The sequence below is a fragment of the Diceros bicornis genome, chromosome 17 (assembly GCF_020826845.1).
Source record: "Diceros bicornis minor isolate mBicDic1 chromosome 17, mDicBic1.mat.cur, whole genome shotgun sequence".
Classification (NCBI taxonomy): Eukaryota; Metazoa; Chordata; class Mammalia; order Perissodactyla; family Rhinocerotidae; genus Diceros; species Diceros bicornis.
The window spans coordinates 46,403,841-46,421,239 of record NC_080756.1 but is presented as its reverse complement, the minus strand read 5'-3'; the positions used below and the strand labels follow the sequence as shown (position 1 = coordinate 46,421,239).

At 37.9% G+C, this 17,399-nt stretch overlaps 2 protein-coding genes across 4 annotated transcripts; one reads left to right on the top strand and one right to left on the bottom strand.

Moving 5' to 3' along the window:
- Positions 1-141: 141 nt before the first annotated feature.
- On the top strand, positions 142-15,320 carry C17H12orf60 (chromosome 17 C12orf60 homolog). Of its 3 annotated transcripts, XM_058558711.1 has the most exons (4): positions 142-287; positions 625-743; positions 5,306-5,392; positions 14,258-15,320. In XM_058558711.1, the coding sequence occupies exon 4, from the start codon at positions 14,282-14,284 to the stop codon at positions 14,996-14,998; it is 717 nt and encodes a 238-aa protein (XP_058414694.1). In that variant the 5' UTR covers positions 142-287; positions 625-743; positions 5,306-5,392; positions 14,258-14,281; the 3' UTR covers positions 14,999-15,320. The 3 variants fall into 3 exon arrangements, with proteins under 3 accessions (XP_058414694.1, XP_058414692.1, XP_058414693.1); XM_058558709.1 differs by having other exon boundaries at positions 142-743; XM_058558710.1 differs by lacking the exon at positions 5,306-5,392 and having other exon boundaries at positions 142-743.
- SMCO3 (single-pass membrane protein with coiled-coil domains 3) lies at positions 2,905-3,582 on the bottom strand. The gene has a single exon (XM_058558712.1). It carries the CDS (start codon positions 3,580-3,582, stop codon positions 2,905-2,907), a length of 678 nt encoding a protein of 225 aa, XP_058414695.1.
- Positions 15,321-17,399: the final 2,079 nt, after the last annotated feature.

Genomic DNA, 17,399 nt, shown 5'->3' with positions numbered 1-17,399 from the left:
GAGTCTCTTCCGCTCCAATACGATACCGAATTGGTTGGTTATCGGCTAAGAGCCCGCCCTCGCCACGCAGTACGACTCTTTCACGTTGATTGACACTTATCTAGGTCAATAGAAATAAGAAAAAGGCAGCGGCTCTGATATATGATTGGCTGGTGAGACGACTGCCCCGCCTCTCGGCCCGGAGGCATTCTGACCTCATGTCCGGGAGTTCGAGTTATTGCGCCGCCCGATACCGGCTGAATGAAGATAGGGAGGTGTTTTGCCCTGTTTCTGTGTCCTGGAATTGTGTTAGTTTTTGAATTTTCTTTTTTTCATGACGTAAGCGAGTGAGATCTTTGGGGAGCGTCTGTTCGAAAACGAATCCCCAACTAACACTTGCTACTGTGTTTGATGCGCTTTGCTAGCGTCAGGTCTGTCTGGAAGCGCAGTATGTAGTTGTTTATAGACACGCAGAACATTTGTACGCCCGAGCAAATCAGTGTCCGTATTAAGAGTCCCAGATTGCTAATCTAGAAGATTAGTCTTTTGAAGATGAAGTGTGGGGATACATGTGCAGTAGGGTTTAAATTTACAATGGGGAAGTTGATTTACATTGGCTCTTTTCCCTTCTGGTCTTTTCCCCAGCCCAAAGGCCTTTATGATGTCACTAAACATAGAGAATTATCCCTTAGCTCGAGTCTTCGTTCTCTCCCTGTCTTCTATCCGTTCTTAGTCTCTAAGACTCCTATCTTTTCCCCTTAAAGGTAAGTTTAAACATTTAACAATTCTGTTCTTAAAGGACGTGCTTGTTTATTTTTGCTCTTATCTGAATATCCCTTATAGGAAAATATGTTAAATACAGACCGATTCTTATCAATATAAAAATTCCAAAATATTGTTGAGATACATATTAACTTTTAGCAGAATATGCAAATGTACATATGATATTGGTCCTTTGCCTGAACTAAGCCTTGTCTTAGAAAATTCTTGATTTGGTTTTAGACTGCATTTTGAGTTCCAGAAAGAGCAATAACAGGGTCTTGTAGTTTAAAGCTTATAAATCAGATGATAAACAAAAAAGAAAATAAGATTTAATTTTGAAGGTGAATTATATTGTGATGTTTTGCATCTAATTTAAAAAAGCAATGACAGAAGAGAAAGAAAATGAGTACATTTGAAAAATTAAAATATTTCATCTAGCTTTTTAATTTTTGAGATAGGCTGAGGTTTTTAAATTTCAAGACATTTCTTGAACTTGGATGCAAAAATTAGTTATAACAAACACATTCTTGCATCAACATCTTATTAATAATTTTGTAAGTGGAACCTAAGAGTCTTGGGGGAGTTATTAGTTGGTGAAGGATTTAGAGAACAGACATTTGCATCTTCAGAAATTCAACTGAACCATTAGGGCTCCATAGCCTCTGGATTTTTCTGAAATTAGGTAATTAGTGAAATAGGCCACTTAAAGCTTTGTATAGCAAGGGCAACTTCCTTCCTGCTAGTGTTAAAAATGAAATATCTTCTTCCTGAAAACTCATAAGGTGATAAATTATAACTTTCCTTTAAATGACAAATTCTTTTTTTTTTTTTTTTTTTTTTTGTGAGGAGATCAGCCCTGAGCTAACATCCGCCAATCCTCCTCCTTTTTTGCTGAGGAAGACGGCCCTGGGCTAACATCTGTGCCCATCCTCCTCCACTTTATATGGGACGCCGCCACAGCATGGCTTACCAAGCAGTGCGTCGGTGCGCGCCCGGGATCCGAACCAGCGAACCCCGGGCCGCCGCAGCGGAGCGCGCGCACTTAACCGCTTGCGCCACCGGGCCGGCCCCAAATGACAAATTCTTAAAAGAGTAACTACTTCCTCTCCTGCATCCTGAGTGCATTTTGTGCATATATAGCTGGGATTTGTTTGTTTGTTTATTTTTATTTTTTTGGTTGAGGGAGATTGTCACTGAGCTAATATCGGTGCCCATCTTTCTCTTTTTGCTTAAAGAAAACTGTCACTGAGCTAACCTCCGTCAGTCTTCCTCTATTTTGCATGTGGGATGCTGCCACAGCATGGCTTGATGAGCGGTATGTAGGTCTGTGCCCAGGATCTCAACCTGTGAACCCCAGGCTCCCAAAGCGGAGCACGCAAACTTAACCACTACACCACCTGGCCCGCCCCTCCCTGTTTGGTTGTTAAATGTTCCAGAATGTTCAAACTTTCACTTAAGGGATATTTAATCATCACACCACAGTTGGTCAGGGTTGATTGCAATTATAGAGACAGAACCGTTATTTTTTTAGTTTCAACTTTTATCTTTTAAAAATCTGTCCAGATTATAGTGTGTAATTAGTGGTTTACAGAACCATTGCCTCCTTTCATCATTGAAGTAAATTGTTACAAACCATATTTCAGTCTCTTCCAGTTTACAGAAAATTTGACTTAAACTGATGGTCAAAATTATGGTAGTATTTCTATCCCATTCGAAGACCCAGAGTTTGTGTCCAGGCAGAAGTTACTAAGTATGTCCCTTTACACGTACATGATGTCCAAAGGTGGTGGGAGAAATGAAAGTCTCTGCATTCAATGTAAATTTTAAGGATTTTGACTGGGAGTTAGAAAAGGAGAAGTTAACCCCTACACCTACTGCTCTCCAGTAGCATTCACAGTTATATTGATCTGGTAGAACAGAGTGAGAAGACATCCTGGAATATAATCTTTTACCTCAGGGTCTAGCACCAACCTATCCAGGCATTCATTGTTACTGGAAAACTCTAGAGTCATCTAGTTTTAGCATCTCTAATTCCTCTTTCCAAGTTGTTTACTGTATTTATGCCTATGTTGGAAGCTTATGGAAAATGAACCTACTCAAAGAAGCAAAACTATTATTGAGAAAGAAGGAGAAAAGTATTCCAGTGGCAAATAAAGTGGCTGTTTATTTCATTTGATGTTTCACTGTGTTGGTGACCTCAGTAATGGCTTGATGATATCTTTCTGAGGCTGACTTGAATTCCACCAGATGCTTCTCATAACTTTTGATGGCCGCTTGAAGCTGCGTTTTCTCCACTGCTCCCAGGATGGCACGGATGATCATGTCTATGCCAAGGCCAAGAACAGCAACTCCTATACTGCCAAGGAGAGAAGCACCAATTTGAGCTAATACCGTGACCAACTTGTTAATTATGCCAGTTGTGACATTTGAGCCCACAAGTTTGACAGCCACTGCACTGGCTGCAGAAGTCGCTTCTCCCAGGATGACTGAAATAACCTTTTGTACTATTGCAATTTTCTCTGTTTCCCTTTCCTTAATATCCTGAAGTTTTCTGTAGAGAGTTGGCTCTAGTTTATCTTTTAGTGCTTCATCAACCTTTTGCAGTTCCTTTTGGATTTTCATCATGGCTTGAATGATGATATCGCAGTTTTCTTTGATGGTCCCATCTCTTTTCATCTCAATGGCGGCCAGGCTGCACGCCAAGTGTGTGTTTAAAACCCCAGTCAGCTTGTTGGTGGCATGGAAGCTGTCAGATAAGCAGTCAAGGAGCTGCTGGTGCAGACGGTTTACTTCTTGCCGCCTCCTTGGGTTATCTGGGTAGAGGAAATCACTCTGAGCCATATTTGAAATAGGATCTCTGAAAAAGAAAATAGTAAATCTCTGCTAAAAATCTTGAAAAATATCTGCTGTCTGCATAGATTTGACCAGGAAATCTTTTACTTTGTGAATAGCAAAGTAGCAATATGCTATCTAAGGAATTCCTCAGAAAACTCAACAGGTTCTTCAAAACAGTTGTTTTTCTGAAACTTGGAGTCAGTGTATGGAAATGTGGGTAACAGAATACAACCTATTGATGCATTAATTAAGGCATTAGGTTTTGTGGTGGTGGTAATCCTAGATAGGAAATATTTGTGTTTATCAAGCATCTGTTAATAAACATGGTTATTTCCAAATAATATTTAATAACGTATTTGAAACAGACCTCACTTTGAAATGGTTAGCTCTTGATAACCAGTGCACCTTAAGTTCCTCAACCCTTAGTTACCACATTGAATAGCCCCACCAGATTGATTTCTCTAATATTTGGAGTTAAATTAGAAGGGCCAAAAGAATATTAAGATCTCTGGGTTACAGGGCTATTCATATCTAACTTTGTTTATATACTCTGTTATCTTAATTTACAATATTCAAATCACTTTATCTATCTTTACAGGCAAATTATTCTCTGAACCTAAGGCACATCCAAAGCAACACACCTGTAACATTAGAATCTACAAAAAGTCCTCGTGATAAGAGTATATATTCAAGATTCTTTAGATTAAAATCTCACTTGGGGAGAAAGTGGGCATGGTGCAGGGGACAGTGCAGTTATCACTGTCTCTCTGACTCTCCATTTGCAGTTTATGAATTAAATTCTTTAGAATGGTCTATATTGCACTTGGCCATTATTGAGATAAGTTAGAGTTAGCCTGAGAAAGAAGACAATGCCATTTCACAAAAGCATTAAGGAATAAGCAAGAGTACAGCAAAGAATGAATAAAATAAGCCTGGTAGGAGCCTTGTTGTATTTGTACTTCTGCCTCAGAGTACCATGCAGAGAAAAAAGGAACAAGCATGCTCTTCTGAGTTTATTTGGCTGAAAGTTTGAGCCAAGTAAGAACAATGTTATTCAATGTGCGTACTTGGAGTAGACTTACTACGTGCCTGGCACTTCTATTTTTCGTTTAAACTCTTGGAAGAAAATAAAGAGAAAATGGAGTCCTCTTTATCTCTGTGGGATCTGGCACATTCTCTCTTTGAGCAGACAACATCCTGATTAATTTGGGCTCTGTCTATTCTAGGACCGTGTTCTTAGCCTAGATATGGGGAATCTCAGAAGCATGGGATGAAGGAATGAAGATGTTTTTCTCTTAAGAAAGTAAACATGAAAATAACTTATCCTCCAAGTCATAGGGATATAATTTGGAAATAGAAAGGGGAAATTTTTAAAAAAATGGATTAGGAACATAATCCTTTATGTTGTTAAATTTAGAAAAATGTGTTGGTACTTCTGGTAGAATAAACTTTATCATGGTCAGACATTCATTTTTATCCTTGATTCAGATCCTGCATACACACACACACACGCATATGAGCATGACAGACACAAATTTCCACAAAACAGTACTTAGAAAATATCTCAATTCCATTTAAAGAAATTGTTTGTTTAGGATCTACTAAATAGTCCCTAAACTCACCATTCAGTTGCAAACCACAATTGGATAACCACAAATCTGGACTTTGGTTTTTCTTTCTTCTTCTAGGAATTTTCCATTAAACTTTTTTCTTTTATTTTGGCTCCTAGTTTTCGAATCTTTTCATGAAGTGAAAATTCCAGTTTCTGACTTTGAATTCAGAAGATCACCAGCTACACCCCTATTCAGATATTTAGGTGAGAGGAGTCTTTCTTACCCTGAAAAAGTGGAAAATGTCTCTAACAGCTATCATATGCCATTATCTGAAGGCATAGCTTCCAGAAAAGGTATGTGGTTCTATTACCTCCAGATAAACAAATGGAGAGATGGACCTTCCTCCTGGACAGGAGGTTGAATGCTTCGAAGTGGTCATTTCCTTCCCAGTTAATTTATTGTTTTAACACAACTTTACAAATTAATCCTAAAATGTATCTGAAAGGCTGAATAGGTGAGGCTACTTTTTTTTTTCTGGAAAAGCAATGATGGGACTTTTTTCTCCCCAAATATTAACACACCGTAAAAACACAATATTAACCAGTATTGTACAAGTGCAAGAGTAGATTAATTAAAAATGTTAGTGTAGGGGGCAGGCCCGGTGGCGCAAGTGATTAAGTGCGCGGGCTCCGCTTCAGCTGCCCCAGGGTTCTCCTGATTGGATCCTGGGCGTGCACCGAGGCACTGCTTGGCAAGCCATGCTGTGGCAGCGTCCCATATAAAGTGGAGGAAGGTGGGCATGGATGTTAGCCCAGGGCCAGTCTTCCTCAGCAAAAAGAGGAGGATTGGCAGATGTTAGCACAGGGCTGATCTCCTCACACACACACACACACAAAAAATGTTAGTGTAATATATGTAAAAAAATCAAATGACAAACTAGCTAGAAGAATGTGGATAATTTTCAAATGTCTGTGTGGAGGAGGACTTTATAAGCTTAAAACCAATGGAAAAAAATCACAAAAATTTGGCTAACAAAGATGATCATGTCTAAAGAACTGAAAGCAAACTGGGGAAAATGCAAGAAAAATGAAAAAGTATTAATTTCTATAAAGACTTGTTAATAAGGAAAACAGTAATAATCTAATAGCTAAATGAGCAAACAGCTATGAACAGAGAGTAAAAAAAAAAAATAGTAGCTAATTAATTGATGAGAAAAGCTCACTCTTACTGGAAATCAAAGACAACTTTTTCAACTACAAAAATAATATTTTCTCTCCTTTACATATATGTGCCTTGCACGTGCAATTTTATACCCTTCTTCCTAGGATCCAGATATCCATAATTTTGTGCCAATAACAAGTTTGAGTAAGAGATGTTATGATTTGCTGAGAATTATTTTTTGCATCTAATGAAAAAGGACTTTAATTTTTTTGAGTCAGGCTTACCTTCCTAGTTCCTTTTTCTTTGAGGAAGGGCCTTGGGAGGGTTCCTTATGCAAATAGATCTTCAGCAGGCCTGCCACCGTACCTGCTCCAGTACTGAGTACAGTTCAAGATTATTTCCATCCCAACAGTGAGATAAATGCTAGAGAATTAGGTGGAGGAGAGGTGGGGTTTGAAGGTGAAACCAATGAATTATGTTTTGGACAGGTGAAATTTGAAGAGCCTGGTGAAGGAAGCAGTTTAATAATTCAGTAGCAATTTACCTAATGGAGTAGTGCTTTACTATGTATGAGGTAGTATGCTATGCTCTGTAGAGCATACCAAAAATGAAAAAAGACATAATCCTTGCTTTCCTGGAATTTCTAATCTAGTTAGGAAGTTAAGACATTTAAAACTACAATGTCAAGTTGAAAGTAATATGTCGTACAAAATTAGAGGTAGTGCTTGATTTGTGCAAATTCAAATTTTAAAGAGCCCACACTTTATGTATATTGACACGGGAGCCATATGGAGACATTTGATCATCTAGGCAAGGTTAGCAATGTATACACTTTCAAATATGTGCTTGATATTTAGAGGAGAGTATACACCACATGGAAAACCGTAGTTGGCACCCTGCAGAGTTTCCACTATTGCCCATGACAATTTAATTCTGACTCTCACATTGCTTACTTCGCTCAGTGAGACAAAAGCCTTGCAATTAATTGGAGTCACATTTCTTAAAGATCAAGTTGTTACTTAGGCATGCCTCCAGTGATGTGTAAACCATATATAGTACGTACCTGAGAGGAGTTCTGGGCCTTATACTTTTCCCTATCTTATTAAATTTTCAAGGATGACCTTTTAAATATTGACTTTAAAATTCAATCTTTTAAAAATCATTTTAAAGTCATTTGAAAAATGACTTTTAAAGATTGGTATCGACAAGTAGCTAAGTAGTGTACTTAACCCAGCTCTGATTACCTGCACCTTTTGTATGGTAAATGTGAGCTTTTACAATATTTGTTATCACGTGATAGTGCTCTCTGTCAGTGAAAAAATCACTTTGAGCAGTTACTATCCACTTCTGTATAGCAGAGTTTGGGCTGTTAGTTGAATATTTTATTGTAATGGTTCATGAAATAGGTTCTGTAGAACCTGGGCAGCCTGATGGGGCGTTGGTAGCCAGCAGGAGGAGCTCTTGGTCTCTGGCACGCCTGTTTCAGCCCAGCCTTGGCTCAGGCAGCTGTGCTCTCTTGTGTTGCTATATTTGGGCTGTGGGTGGGTAAAATTTTGTTTGATGAGCGAGTTCTCTTGCTAAAATGAAGTTTGGAAATCACACATATTTTGACTTGTTATTTCATAAAAAAGGAAGTAAACAAATCTGGAAGTGTTGGTGCCAGTGATCAGCATGGCTTAGGAAATGGGAGTGGAAACAAAGACTGGCTTCAGATGGATTCTTATTGAACCTGACCTCACCAGTTTGTTGAATTGAGAAGCAAACATTCAAGGTTAAAGCGCATATAAGAAATGGTAGAAATATGTTGCTGATAGTATCTAAAAGTTAAGGTTTATTTAGTAATACTATATAGTCGTTTTAGTTTTTCAGGAACGGACCACCTTACAAAATGAAAGTGTATTGATTATTACATACTCAAATAAAAAATTCTCGGGATACTTTCGTGAATAACAGTAGTGAATTGACTCTCAGGTGGCATAGGAATTTAAAGAGAGAAATTAATATTGAGGTGATTAGAGGAAGTTTCATGAAGAAAGTGATGTGATTATGTGCTTTGATAAATGGTAGAATTATAACATGAAGAAATTAAAAGTAAAAGATTTGGTAAAACAAAGTATTTTAAAATATAAAGTCAATAGCACTAATGTATAAACACATTAAAATAGAGGAGGAAAAACACCCATAAACCTACCATCTTGTTTTGTTATTCCTTTTTAAAGTTTGCTTAAATGCATAAGTATTTTTACAAAGTTGTAATGGTGTAAATAACATTTTCATATTATATTAATTTACTTAAACATTTTCTCATATTTCTATTTTTGTAATCATTTTATTGGTTATATAAAATATTCCTTAAGATATCCTTACCATAATTTAATAAATTTCCAATTGTTTCACTATCATAATATTCTGATGAGCATTTTAATACACATACCTTTTTTTCCCCTCTTGGATTATCTGTATTATTTCCTCAGGATAAATTTCCAGGAGAATTATATAATCAATAGGAATTAAACTTTTATTACTTTTGATATGTATTGCGAATTGCATCCCAAAAACTTTTACACTGTCACCAAAAATAATTTTTTACACCAGGACACTGGGTGTGTGTCAAAGTCAAAGATGGTTCTGTTAAATGTTAATTTGGGGGGCATAAAATTAAACTTCAACAAGAAGAGTTCTTGCCTTCTGAAATACATACTGAAAACATTAAGGATGAAATAACAGTCTCTGAGATTTGCTTCCAAAATCTGGAAGGGAGAGTGGAGTAGGTTATAGAGGAACTATGATTGACTTTGTTTTGATAATTTTTGAAGCTGGGTTATGGGTATGTGGGAGTTTATTATTGTCTTCACTTCTGTGTATGTTTGAACTTTTCCTATAATAACAATTAAAAAAGGGAAGAAAGAAAAAACCGAGGAACCTGTCTAAGCCTCTGATGTTTAGTCATCAGTGCTCTCTGAGGTTTTCTGTTTCTCCCTGCTGTCACTTCTCCTCCCTTTCCGTGCTGGGTCCAGCTATCAGGCAAGATTCACTTATTTGGGAGCGTGGGAATAGGGTATAGGTAAAATCAGAAGCTTTTCAGGAGAAAATAAGAGGTACTGACTAGTTCTGAGTCTCCTTCTTTAAATTAAATCAAAACCATTCCTTTTAATTAAAAAACAAAACAAAACAAAACAAGAAGTTGATCATGATGTGATGACACTCTTTGAAGTAAATTCTTCTAAAGAATCTTTCTGACCAGAAAGCAGAATATCAAGGTCATTCATCAGCATTTATCAAATGCTCACTTGAGAAACTTCTATATGCCTTGAGGCATTTAAAAAAGTAGACAATATCCCTTGCCTTCAAGAAGATAACAGTCTATTTGGAGACACACAGCAAGTGCCCAATGATATTTAAATGTAATATAACTTATGAAGGCGCATAAGCACTCTCCATTGACTATTGTTAGATTTCACATTCATTCTTTCACGGATACTGAGTGCTTATGTTAATGTTAAAGACACAAAAGGAAACGTTACAATCCCGGTAAACAACACATGTTTACACAGGTGTCCTTTCATCCTTAATCCTTTCTAAAATTGATGTCTTTACTACTTTAGCTTCCCCTCTGACTTAATCAGTTATATAAGCTGTTAATTTTCTTCTTTCTCTAGTGTCTTCAGAGAAATAAACAATCACAAGGAACATGCCATAAGATCCTCTTAAAACAAAGTTATTTTGTTACTTTTATTATATTTATGGCTAGGATTCAAGACTGACATGTTATTTCAAATAGCGTTTAATATGGAGAAACAGAATATTATATCAATACTAATAGAAATATCCACACTGCTTACCTTGCTGTGTTTCTGAGTTTAGTAGTCCCAGCAGCTGTTTAGGAGTATTGCTGAAGTGCTTTCTCATCTGGTTTCCTCTGGATGTTTCTATTGGAATGTGATGACTTACAGGGCTTTGCTAGTCTCTACTGGGCCCCTCTGCCTGTCTGGTTTAGAGACTGTTTCTGCATGGCTTAGTTCTCAGAATTCTTCTGTTTCCTATATTAATATAGAACTAGTATATATTAAGTAATATAATTTGAAAGACTAATAAAGTGGTAAAACATTCAATTTTCTGTTCTTTAATGGACTTTTTATTGTTGAAAGTGCTGCACAACTGAGCTAATTCAATTCAGTAGAGAAGCTGGCTCTTTGATTACAGCTCTCAGATTTTGGGATTCCATCTTGTCACTATTCCAGATAATAACTCTCCTTTAGCTTCTGTTGCGTTTGTACCTCCATCTGTTGCTGATTGCTTTGTTTAGGTTCTCAAGAGATATAAACCCAGAAATTTCCGTCCAAATGTGTTTTGTGTGTGTACTCTTCTTTCTTGGCTAGGCATTCTGCTCTTTGTCACTATCTCTCTTGTTATCTTGGTGAATTGTCTTGGCAATATACAAACCTTAAAGACCAAATTGACCCCTTTACCTTAAAACTTAGATCAGAATTTTTTCATGTTTCTTCCTCTAGATTCTGTCCTAATCCCCATGGATTCCTCTATAGCAAAGACACCTTAGAAGCAAGAAAATCACTCAACTCCAGTATAACTTAGTGGAAAGAATCAGATAGTCCTGATTTTGTGTACCCAGACTACCACTTACTAGCCATGTAACCCTGGGAAAGTCACTTAACTCTCTAAATTTTTTCATTGGTGTAATGTGAGTATTAGTTTGTAATTTATGGGTTGTCATAAGGATTAAATGAGATAATACATGTAAAGCACTTGGCGTAGTGCCTAATATGTGGCAAAAACTTACTAAGTGATAGCTATTCTTTTTATATGAACAACAATTCCTGTTGTTATTGGGTGGGTAGAAGATACAGAACCAAGACACCAGCTAGGAGACTTGTAAAGTCTAAAGATGCTACCCTGTGTTCCTACAGAAGGACTAGTGGGGTATTATTTTACTTTTGTCCCAGTGGGTCATTTTGAAACTTGTCATATCTTAGGGACCAGGCATGTAGGGGCAGGGCAGAAAAAGGAAAAAGTATGTGTGGCCAGTCTATCTGAAGTGGGTATGGATGGAAAAGTAAGATTTCAGTATATGTGTGTGGGGGGTATGGAGGAGATAATGCAGGTGGAGGAATATGATGAACAAAGGAGCTGAGCAAAAAATTGTTGAGCATTTTCAGGGAATGAAATTAAAATTAATTGACTATGCTGGTGGTAAAGGGTATATGTGAGAGCAGTGAAGGGAAGGCGGGGAGTGGGAAATGGAGAGCAGGTTGTAGATGGCGTTAAATGCCATGCTAGGAAACTGTATTTTATTCTCTAGGCAATACTGAACCATTGAAGGTTTTTTGTTATAGGCTAATCTTAGTAGGTTTGGATTTCAGGAAAGTCACTTTATATAAATTGGATTAATGGATATGGACAGTAAAGCATGGATTACCAACTCCAAGCCTAAGGGAGCTGGACAAGATATGAACACTCACCCTCTATACCCTATTGTCTTACACTAAGTTAATAGGGTGTAGAGAGTGAGTGTTCAGTTTAAAGGGACAACCTCAACTCTAGGTAATTTTTACACTTCAGAACAAGGGCTTAGCTCTGCCAGTTAATCTCATTTTTTTCAATAATCAATAGAAATGCACATTTCTATTCTTCAGTTTTTAATTTGGCAACTGATACAAATTTTGAAAGTATATTGTGATGGGTCAAACAAAACACAACTGCTGGTTGGATTTTGCCTGTGGATTGCCAGTTTGTGACCTCTAGACCAAAAGTATTGAGATCAAATGTGAGACTATTAAAATTATGTGGCTGAGAGGTAACTGGGGTAGTAGTTATGGGAATGGAAGGGAGAGGAAGGATTGAAATAAGTTCAGGGAGAATGAACAAGTCTCAGGGACTGATTTGATATGGGGAAGAGAAAATGAAAATGGATTTTGAGCCTCAGCAATGAGGCAAAGGTTAAGAGGGAGAAGTGTTTTTTGAGGAGATGAGTGCAGTTTTGGATACATTGTGTGGAATATACTGGTGCAGTCACCAGGTGGAGATGACCAGTAGGTAGTTGGAAATGTAGATCTGGAGATCAGGAGAGCTGCTGAGGCTACAGTAGGAGATTTAGGAGTTATCTTCATATAGATGGCATTTGTGGTTATGGAGACAGATGGGATCTCAAAGGGAGAAAATGTGGAATATAATGAGGGCCAAAGGCCAGCATTGTAGAGCTAGGAGACTGGAGAGCTGTTGGTTGTATGAGGAGGAAGAGAAGCTTATGAAATAAATAAGTGCTTAGAGAGGATGCAGAAAGGCCAGAGTTGCACAACATCATGGAGGCCTCAGGAAGAGAAAATTTTGAAGTAAGAAGGGGTATTCAGCAATTTTAAATAATGTAGAGAACTCAAGGTGGTTAGTGCCTGGAAATAGATTTCATAATTAGAAGTTACTGGCACCCTATAGGAAAATAATAGAGGACAGAATAAATTACAGTGATGTAAATAATTTCTCTTTGGCAAATTTGAGAATTAAAGGAAGGAATGAGATGGAATCATTCCTTGAAGGGAAGTCAAGGTAAAACTTTTTGTTGTTGTTGTTGAGGAAGATTGGCCCTGAGCTAATATCTGTTGCCAATCTTCCTCTTTTTGCTTGAGGAAGATTTGCTCTGAGCTAACATCTGTGCCAGTCTTCCTCTATTTTGTATGTGGGTCACCGCCACAACATGGCTTAATGAGTGGTGTAGGTCCACACATGGGATCCGAACCCAAGAACTCAGGCTGCCGAAACAGAGCATGCCGAACTTAACCACTACGCCACAGGGCCAGCCCCAAAATCTTTTTTTTTTTTTTAACTGACTAGGAAACTGAGTATGTATGTAGTTAAAGGAGAATGAAAAATTAAGAGGGAGAGATGGAAGATGCAAGATGTATTAGTCAGCTTGGGCTACCATAAGAAAATACCATTGACTGGGTGACTTAAACAACAGAAATTTATTTTCTCACAGTTCTGGAGGCTGAGAAACCTAAGATCAAGGTGCTAGCCCATTCAGTTTTTGGTAAGGGCTCTCTTCCTGGTTTGTAGGCAGTCAGTCACCTTCTCGCTGTGACCTCACATGGTGGAGAGAGTGAGCAAGGGAGTTCTGTGGTGTCTCCTCTTACAAGGACACTAATCCTATCATATCAGGGCCCTGCCCTTATGATTTCATTTAACGTTAGTTACCTCCTTATAGGCCTTATCTCTAAATACAGTCATATTGGGGGTTAGGGCTTCAACATACGAATTTTGGGAGGACACAATTCAGTCCACAGCACAAGAGAAAGGGGAAATGATTGATGGAACAGAATACTAGAGGAGATACCAAAAGAGGACCAGGAACATTGGTTAGAGACGTTAACACTCCTCTCTGTAGCAGAAGAGGATGAAGTGCAGAAACATTTTTAGACAGGACAGACATTTTGGGAGTTTGCATCAGATGGCCTTGATCTTCTTTGGAATGCTGCACTCTCTACCTTCTGGGTCTACTGTTATCCACCTTCCAGAGTTATCTGATAGTTACTTTATATCTTCTGTCCAGGATTTTTAGTTGTTATCAGTAAGAAAGATTGGATAGAGTGTGTTTGCTTTATCTTAACTGGAACCAGAGCCCCTCTATGTAATTTTTAATGCTTTATCTAGTATTCTCCACTAGATTGAGGGTGATACCTGAGAATAGTGTCACTCCATATATCAGCATATCCAATTCAGGTTCTAGCACAAAATATTTGATATATGGTTTAAATTCAATGAAACACCCCCATTGTACTCTGTTTTAATTATTTTTGCTATTATTTTTATTAAAGCACAGGATCATTTCTGCTTTAAAGCTTGTGTAGCTTTCCAACCCTTGACAGGCATTATCCCAACATTTAGATTATACCTTTAGTCTCTTTATGGTTGATAAATATACTTTTAGTCTTCATTTGGATTACTGCTTTATTTTGCAGTGCTGAAAAATTTTTGTTGGAGAAATGTCTTCTGAGTCAGAAAAGGATAAAGAAAGGCTGTTTCAAGCTGCCAAAACATTGTTCTTTCACCTACAAGATCTTGCTTCCTTCACAAACACACTCACTGAATTGTTTAACAGCAGTATGAATACCCAGATCCTCTCGATGGCTGTGAAAGAAGATGTTCGTGTTAAGGATGTCTTTGAACAAATGCTCAAAATTTTTAAGGAGATGCAATCTGCAGTAGATGCAAAGCATGACAAAATGCAAAAGGAACCTTTATGTTCCAAGATTGCAACAGCTATGTGCTCTCTGGTTGAGAAGAGTACCAATGTAAAGGAGTTGCATCAGGCAGCTAAAGAAGTGTTCAAAAATGTTCCTACACCAATCATTGTCTCCGAGCTGAATAGTGGTAACATCCTGGGGAGTTTGGAATCTTCTCTTTCACTCTTGATGGAATATCCCCTCATGACTCTTCAATTAAGTGAAAGAAAAGAGCAATCAGAAACCACCACATCTGAGAAAAGCGAAAGTTCAGGTCCATGCAAAACCACTACAGTAGACACCTTGAAAAAGTTGCAGGATGCGTTAAAAACTGAGAATGCCAAGAATACCATCGAGTCGGCCACAGATCAGTTGGAACAAATTATCAAAACTACAGGAGCAATCTTAGAGATCCTCCAAAAAGCCATAAAGGCTATGGAAACCAAGATTTCTGTGTCTAAAAAAGCTGATGACTAGTGGGAGTGCAGCAGAAGTGCTGATTTCTGTCAGAAAATCAGTTCAAAACTTGTGAATTTTTATAGTACTTTGTAAGACCTTTGATGCCAGATGTGGTCTATTGGAACATAAGTGCAAAGAGTAGTCACCTGGCAAACCATTCACCTCAAGTTTTGTTTTATTCAAATAAAAATAAGTAATCAAAGAAAGTAGCCTTTCTTTCTTTCAAGCCACCTGCTTGAAATGGCAGATACCGAAAAGAATATATTGTTCAAAAAATCAAGGTAGCATTACATTTGAGGATGTTTTTAAACGTTATATTTCATCTTAAATCATAATTAAAATAACCCTAAATTAATTTCCACTCTTAGTAATTCTATTTCTAGTTACTACAGTGCGAAGTCCAGGTAAATATAAACGTTATCGTTAGATAATCTGGCAGAAATGACTGTTCAAGCCTAGGAAACATATAAAATGACCTCTGCATTTTTTTCACTCATATACCAATTTCTATATACTTCGGTAAGCCATCAATAAATACTTTTGATATGATTTTTCCAGAAGAAAATAAGAATAATGAATGAGGAGTAATAGAATTTTCCTGTTTATGTGAATAAGACCAGAGCTGATGATTTATTCTCGTTTGTTTCCTACTGAGATTTTATGATTAGGAGATACTAGAGTTTGAAAAATGGAGGTGCTTTAACCTTTCACAAAGAAAAGACCATAACATTTGTAGAAGTAGGATTTCTGAGATGGGCTTGAATTGGGGAAGAAAAGGTAGACAAGTAGCCCATTTGCCTCCCATAACGTCTTTGGATCCCATGCATTGTAAATGAGTGTATGCTCTCAAGATTGCCCTATTTCCCATGATACCTAATGGGAACTTTGTTGACAATAAGAAAAGCATTAACAACTCTAGTTATTTATTGGAATTTTCCTTCTGAGAATAACTGTTTTCCTCATTTAAACATATTCTCATTTAAAATTTTAAATCCCATTTTCTCCTTTAAAAAGAAAACATATTTCCCTATACTCTGTTAAAAAAAAAGTGTGAAGCATGAGAACCTAAAAGGGAAAGAAATTGACTATGAGTGTTTGATGAAGAGGGAGGAAGAAAGCACTCTATGTATGTCCTTTTTAGTGATTGCCTGCTATGCAATAACTTACACCAAGGTTGCCAGATGACCTCCATCGTCAGAGCTACTTTGAAGTTGCATTTTTGTTAGCTTCGGCCAAGAGCTCAGCTCTAAAGCCAAGGCTGTCATTTAAGTACCACTGTAACTTTAGATAAGGAATCCTTTCCTTGCTCCCAAACAACAAGACCTTCAGAATGTCCTGTGGTGAGGGTCAGAGGATTTGACCATTTCCAGGGCTGAGAGGGCCTGGAACAAGAATGAGTTTCAATACATTAACTGCATTTTCTCTCAGCTGAAACCTGGCTCATTTGCAATAGTGTCTTATTTTGAGGAGGATCTTGAGCTGATCCGTTTGCTACCCTCCCCTCAAAAGTACACGTATATAAATGGGAGAAGGGAGGTGTGACCCTCACTTTGCTGCTTTTTCTGAACCTGTACGTGTCCAGAGTTTCACCCGCCTTCTCTTGGTTTTAGGATTGTTTCCCAGGATGTCGCAAAAGCTGGAGGATTCACTGGTGAATGAATGGACAAGGACCAAGAACAGTCCTGGGGCAGAGCTTTCTGTGAAATGACTGCAAGAAAGACTGGACGCAGTTCAAGAGAATGCCTCCCCAGATGTGAATGATGTTGGCCCCTTGATGTTAGAGATGGCTGGTGCCCAGTCAGTCAAGATGGGTGGTCTTCAGATGCTGGTAGTGCTTGTGAGGCTGGCCATCACTCACAATGCCTCTCAAAAACATCTTCCCACCACTGGGCACCACCCATCTGCCCCCTCTGATGACTTCTTGTCTGCTGCTGCTTCCCAGCCTGTGGAAAGACTGGGGGAAAGCTGCACTCTCCTCAAATCTATTACTCTTATTTAGTGTTTCTCTCAAATGCTTTGGTTTTGGGTTTTCTCTCAATTCCTTCAGATTTTGAAGAACAAAGTGGGGAAGACTCACTTGTTTCTATCTTAACGCCTAGTCCCATTCCTCCTCTGAGGCCGTGAGCACAGTGTGGTCAAACTGTTTGAATGAAGCATAAGTGGGGAGAAAAAAGTGAACTGCCATAAAGCAAAACAAAGCAGTAACACATGGTCATTGACTACAAAATACTGAAGAAGGAAAAGGAAGTCCTGAAATACTTGTAATACCCCCCTCCTCCCCCCCGCTTTTTATCAGCCACCAATGTTTGGTACATCTTGATATCGCTGAAAGCATCTACCTCGATAAATGTTTGTTAAATTTTACCAAATCAAGAACTGGTTCATTCAGTGTAAGTCAATTTGAGTCAGATCATTAGAC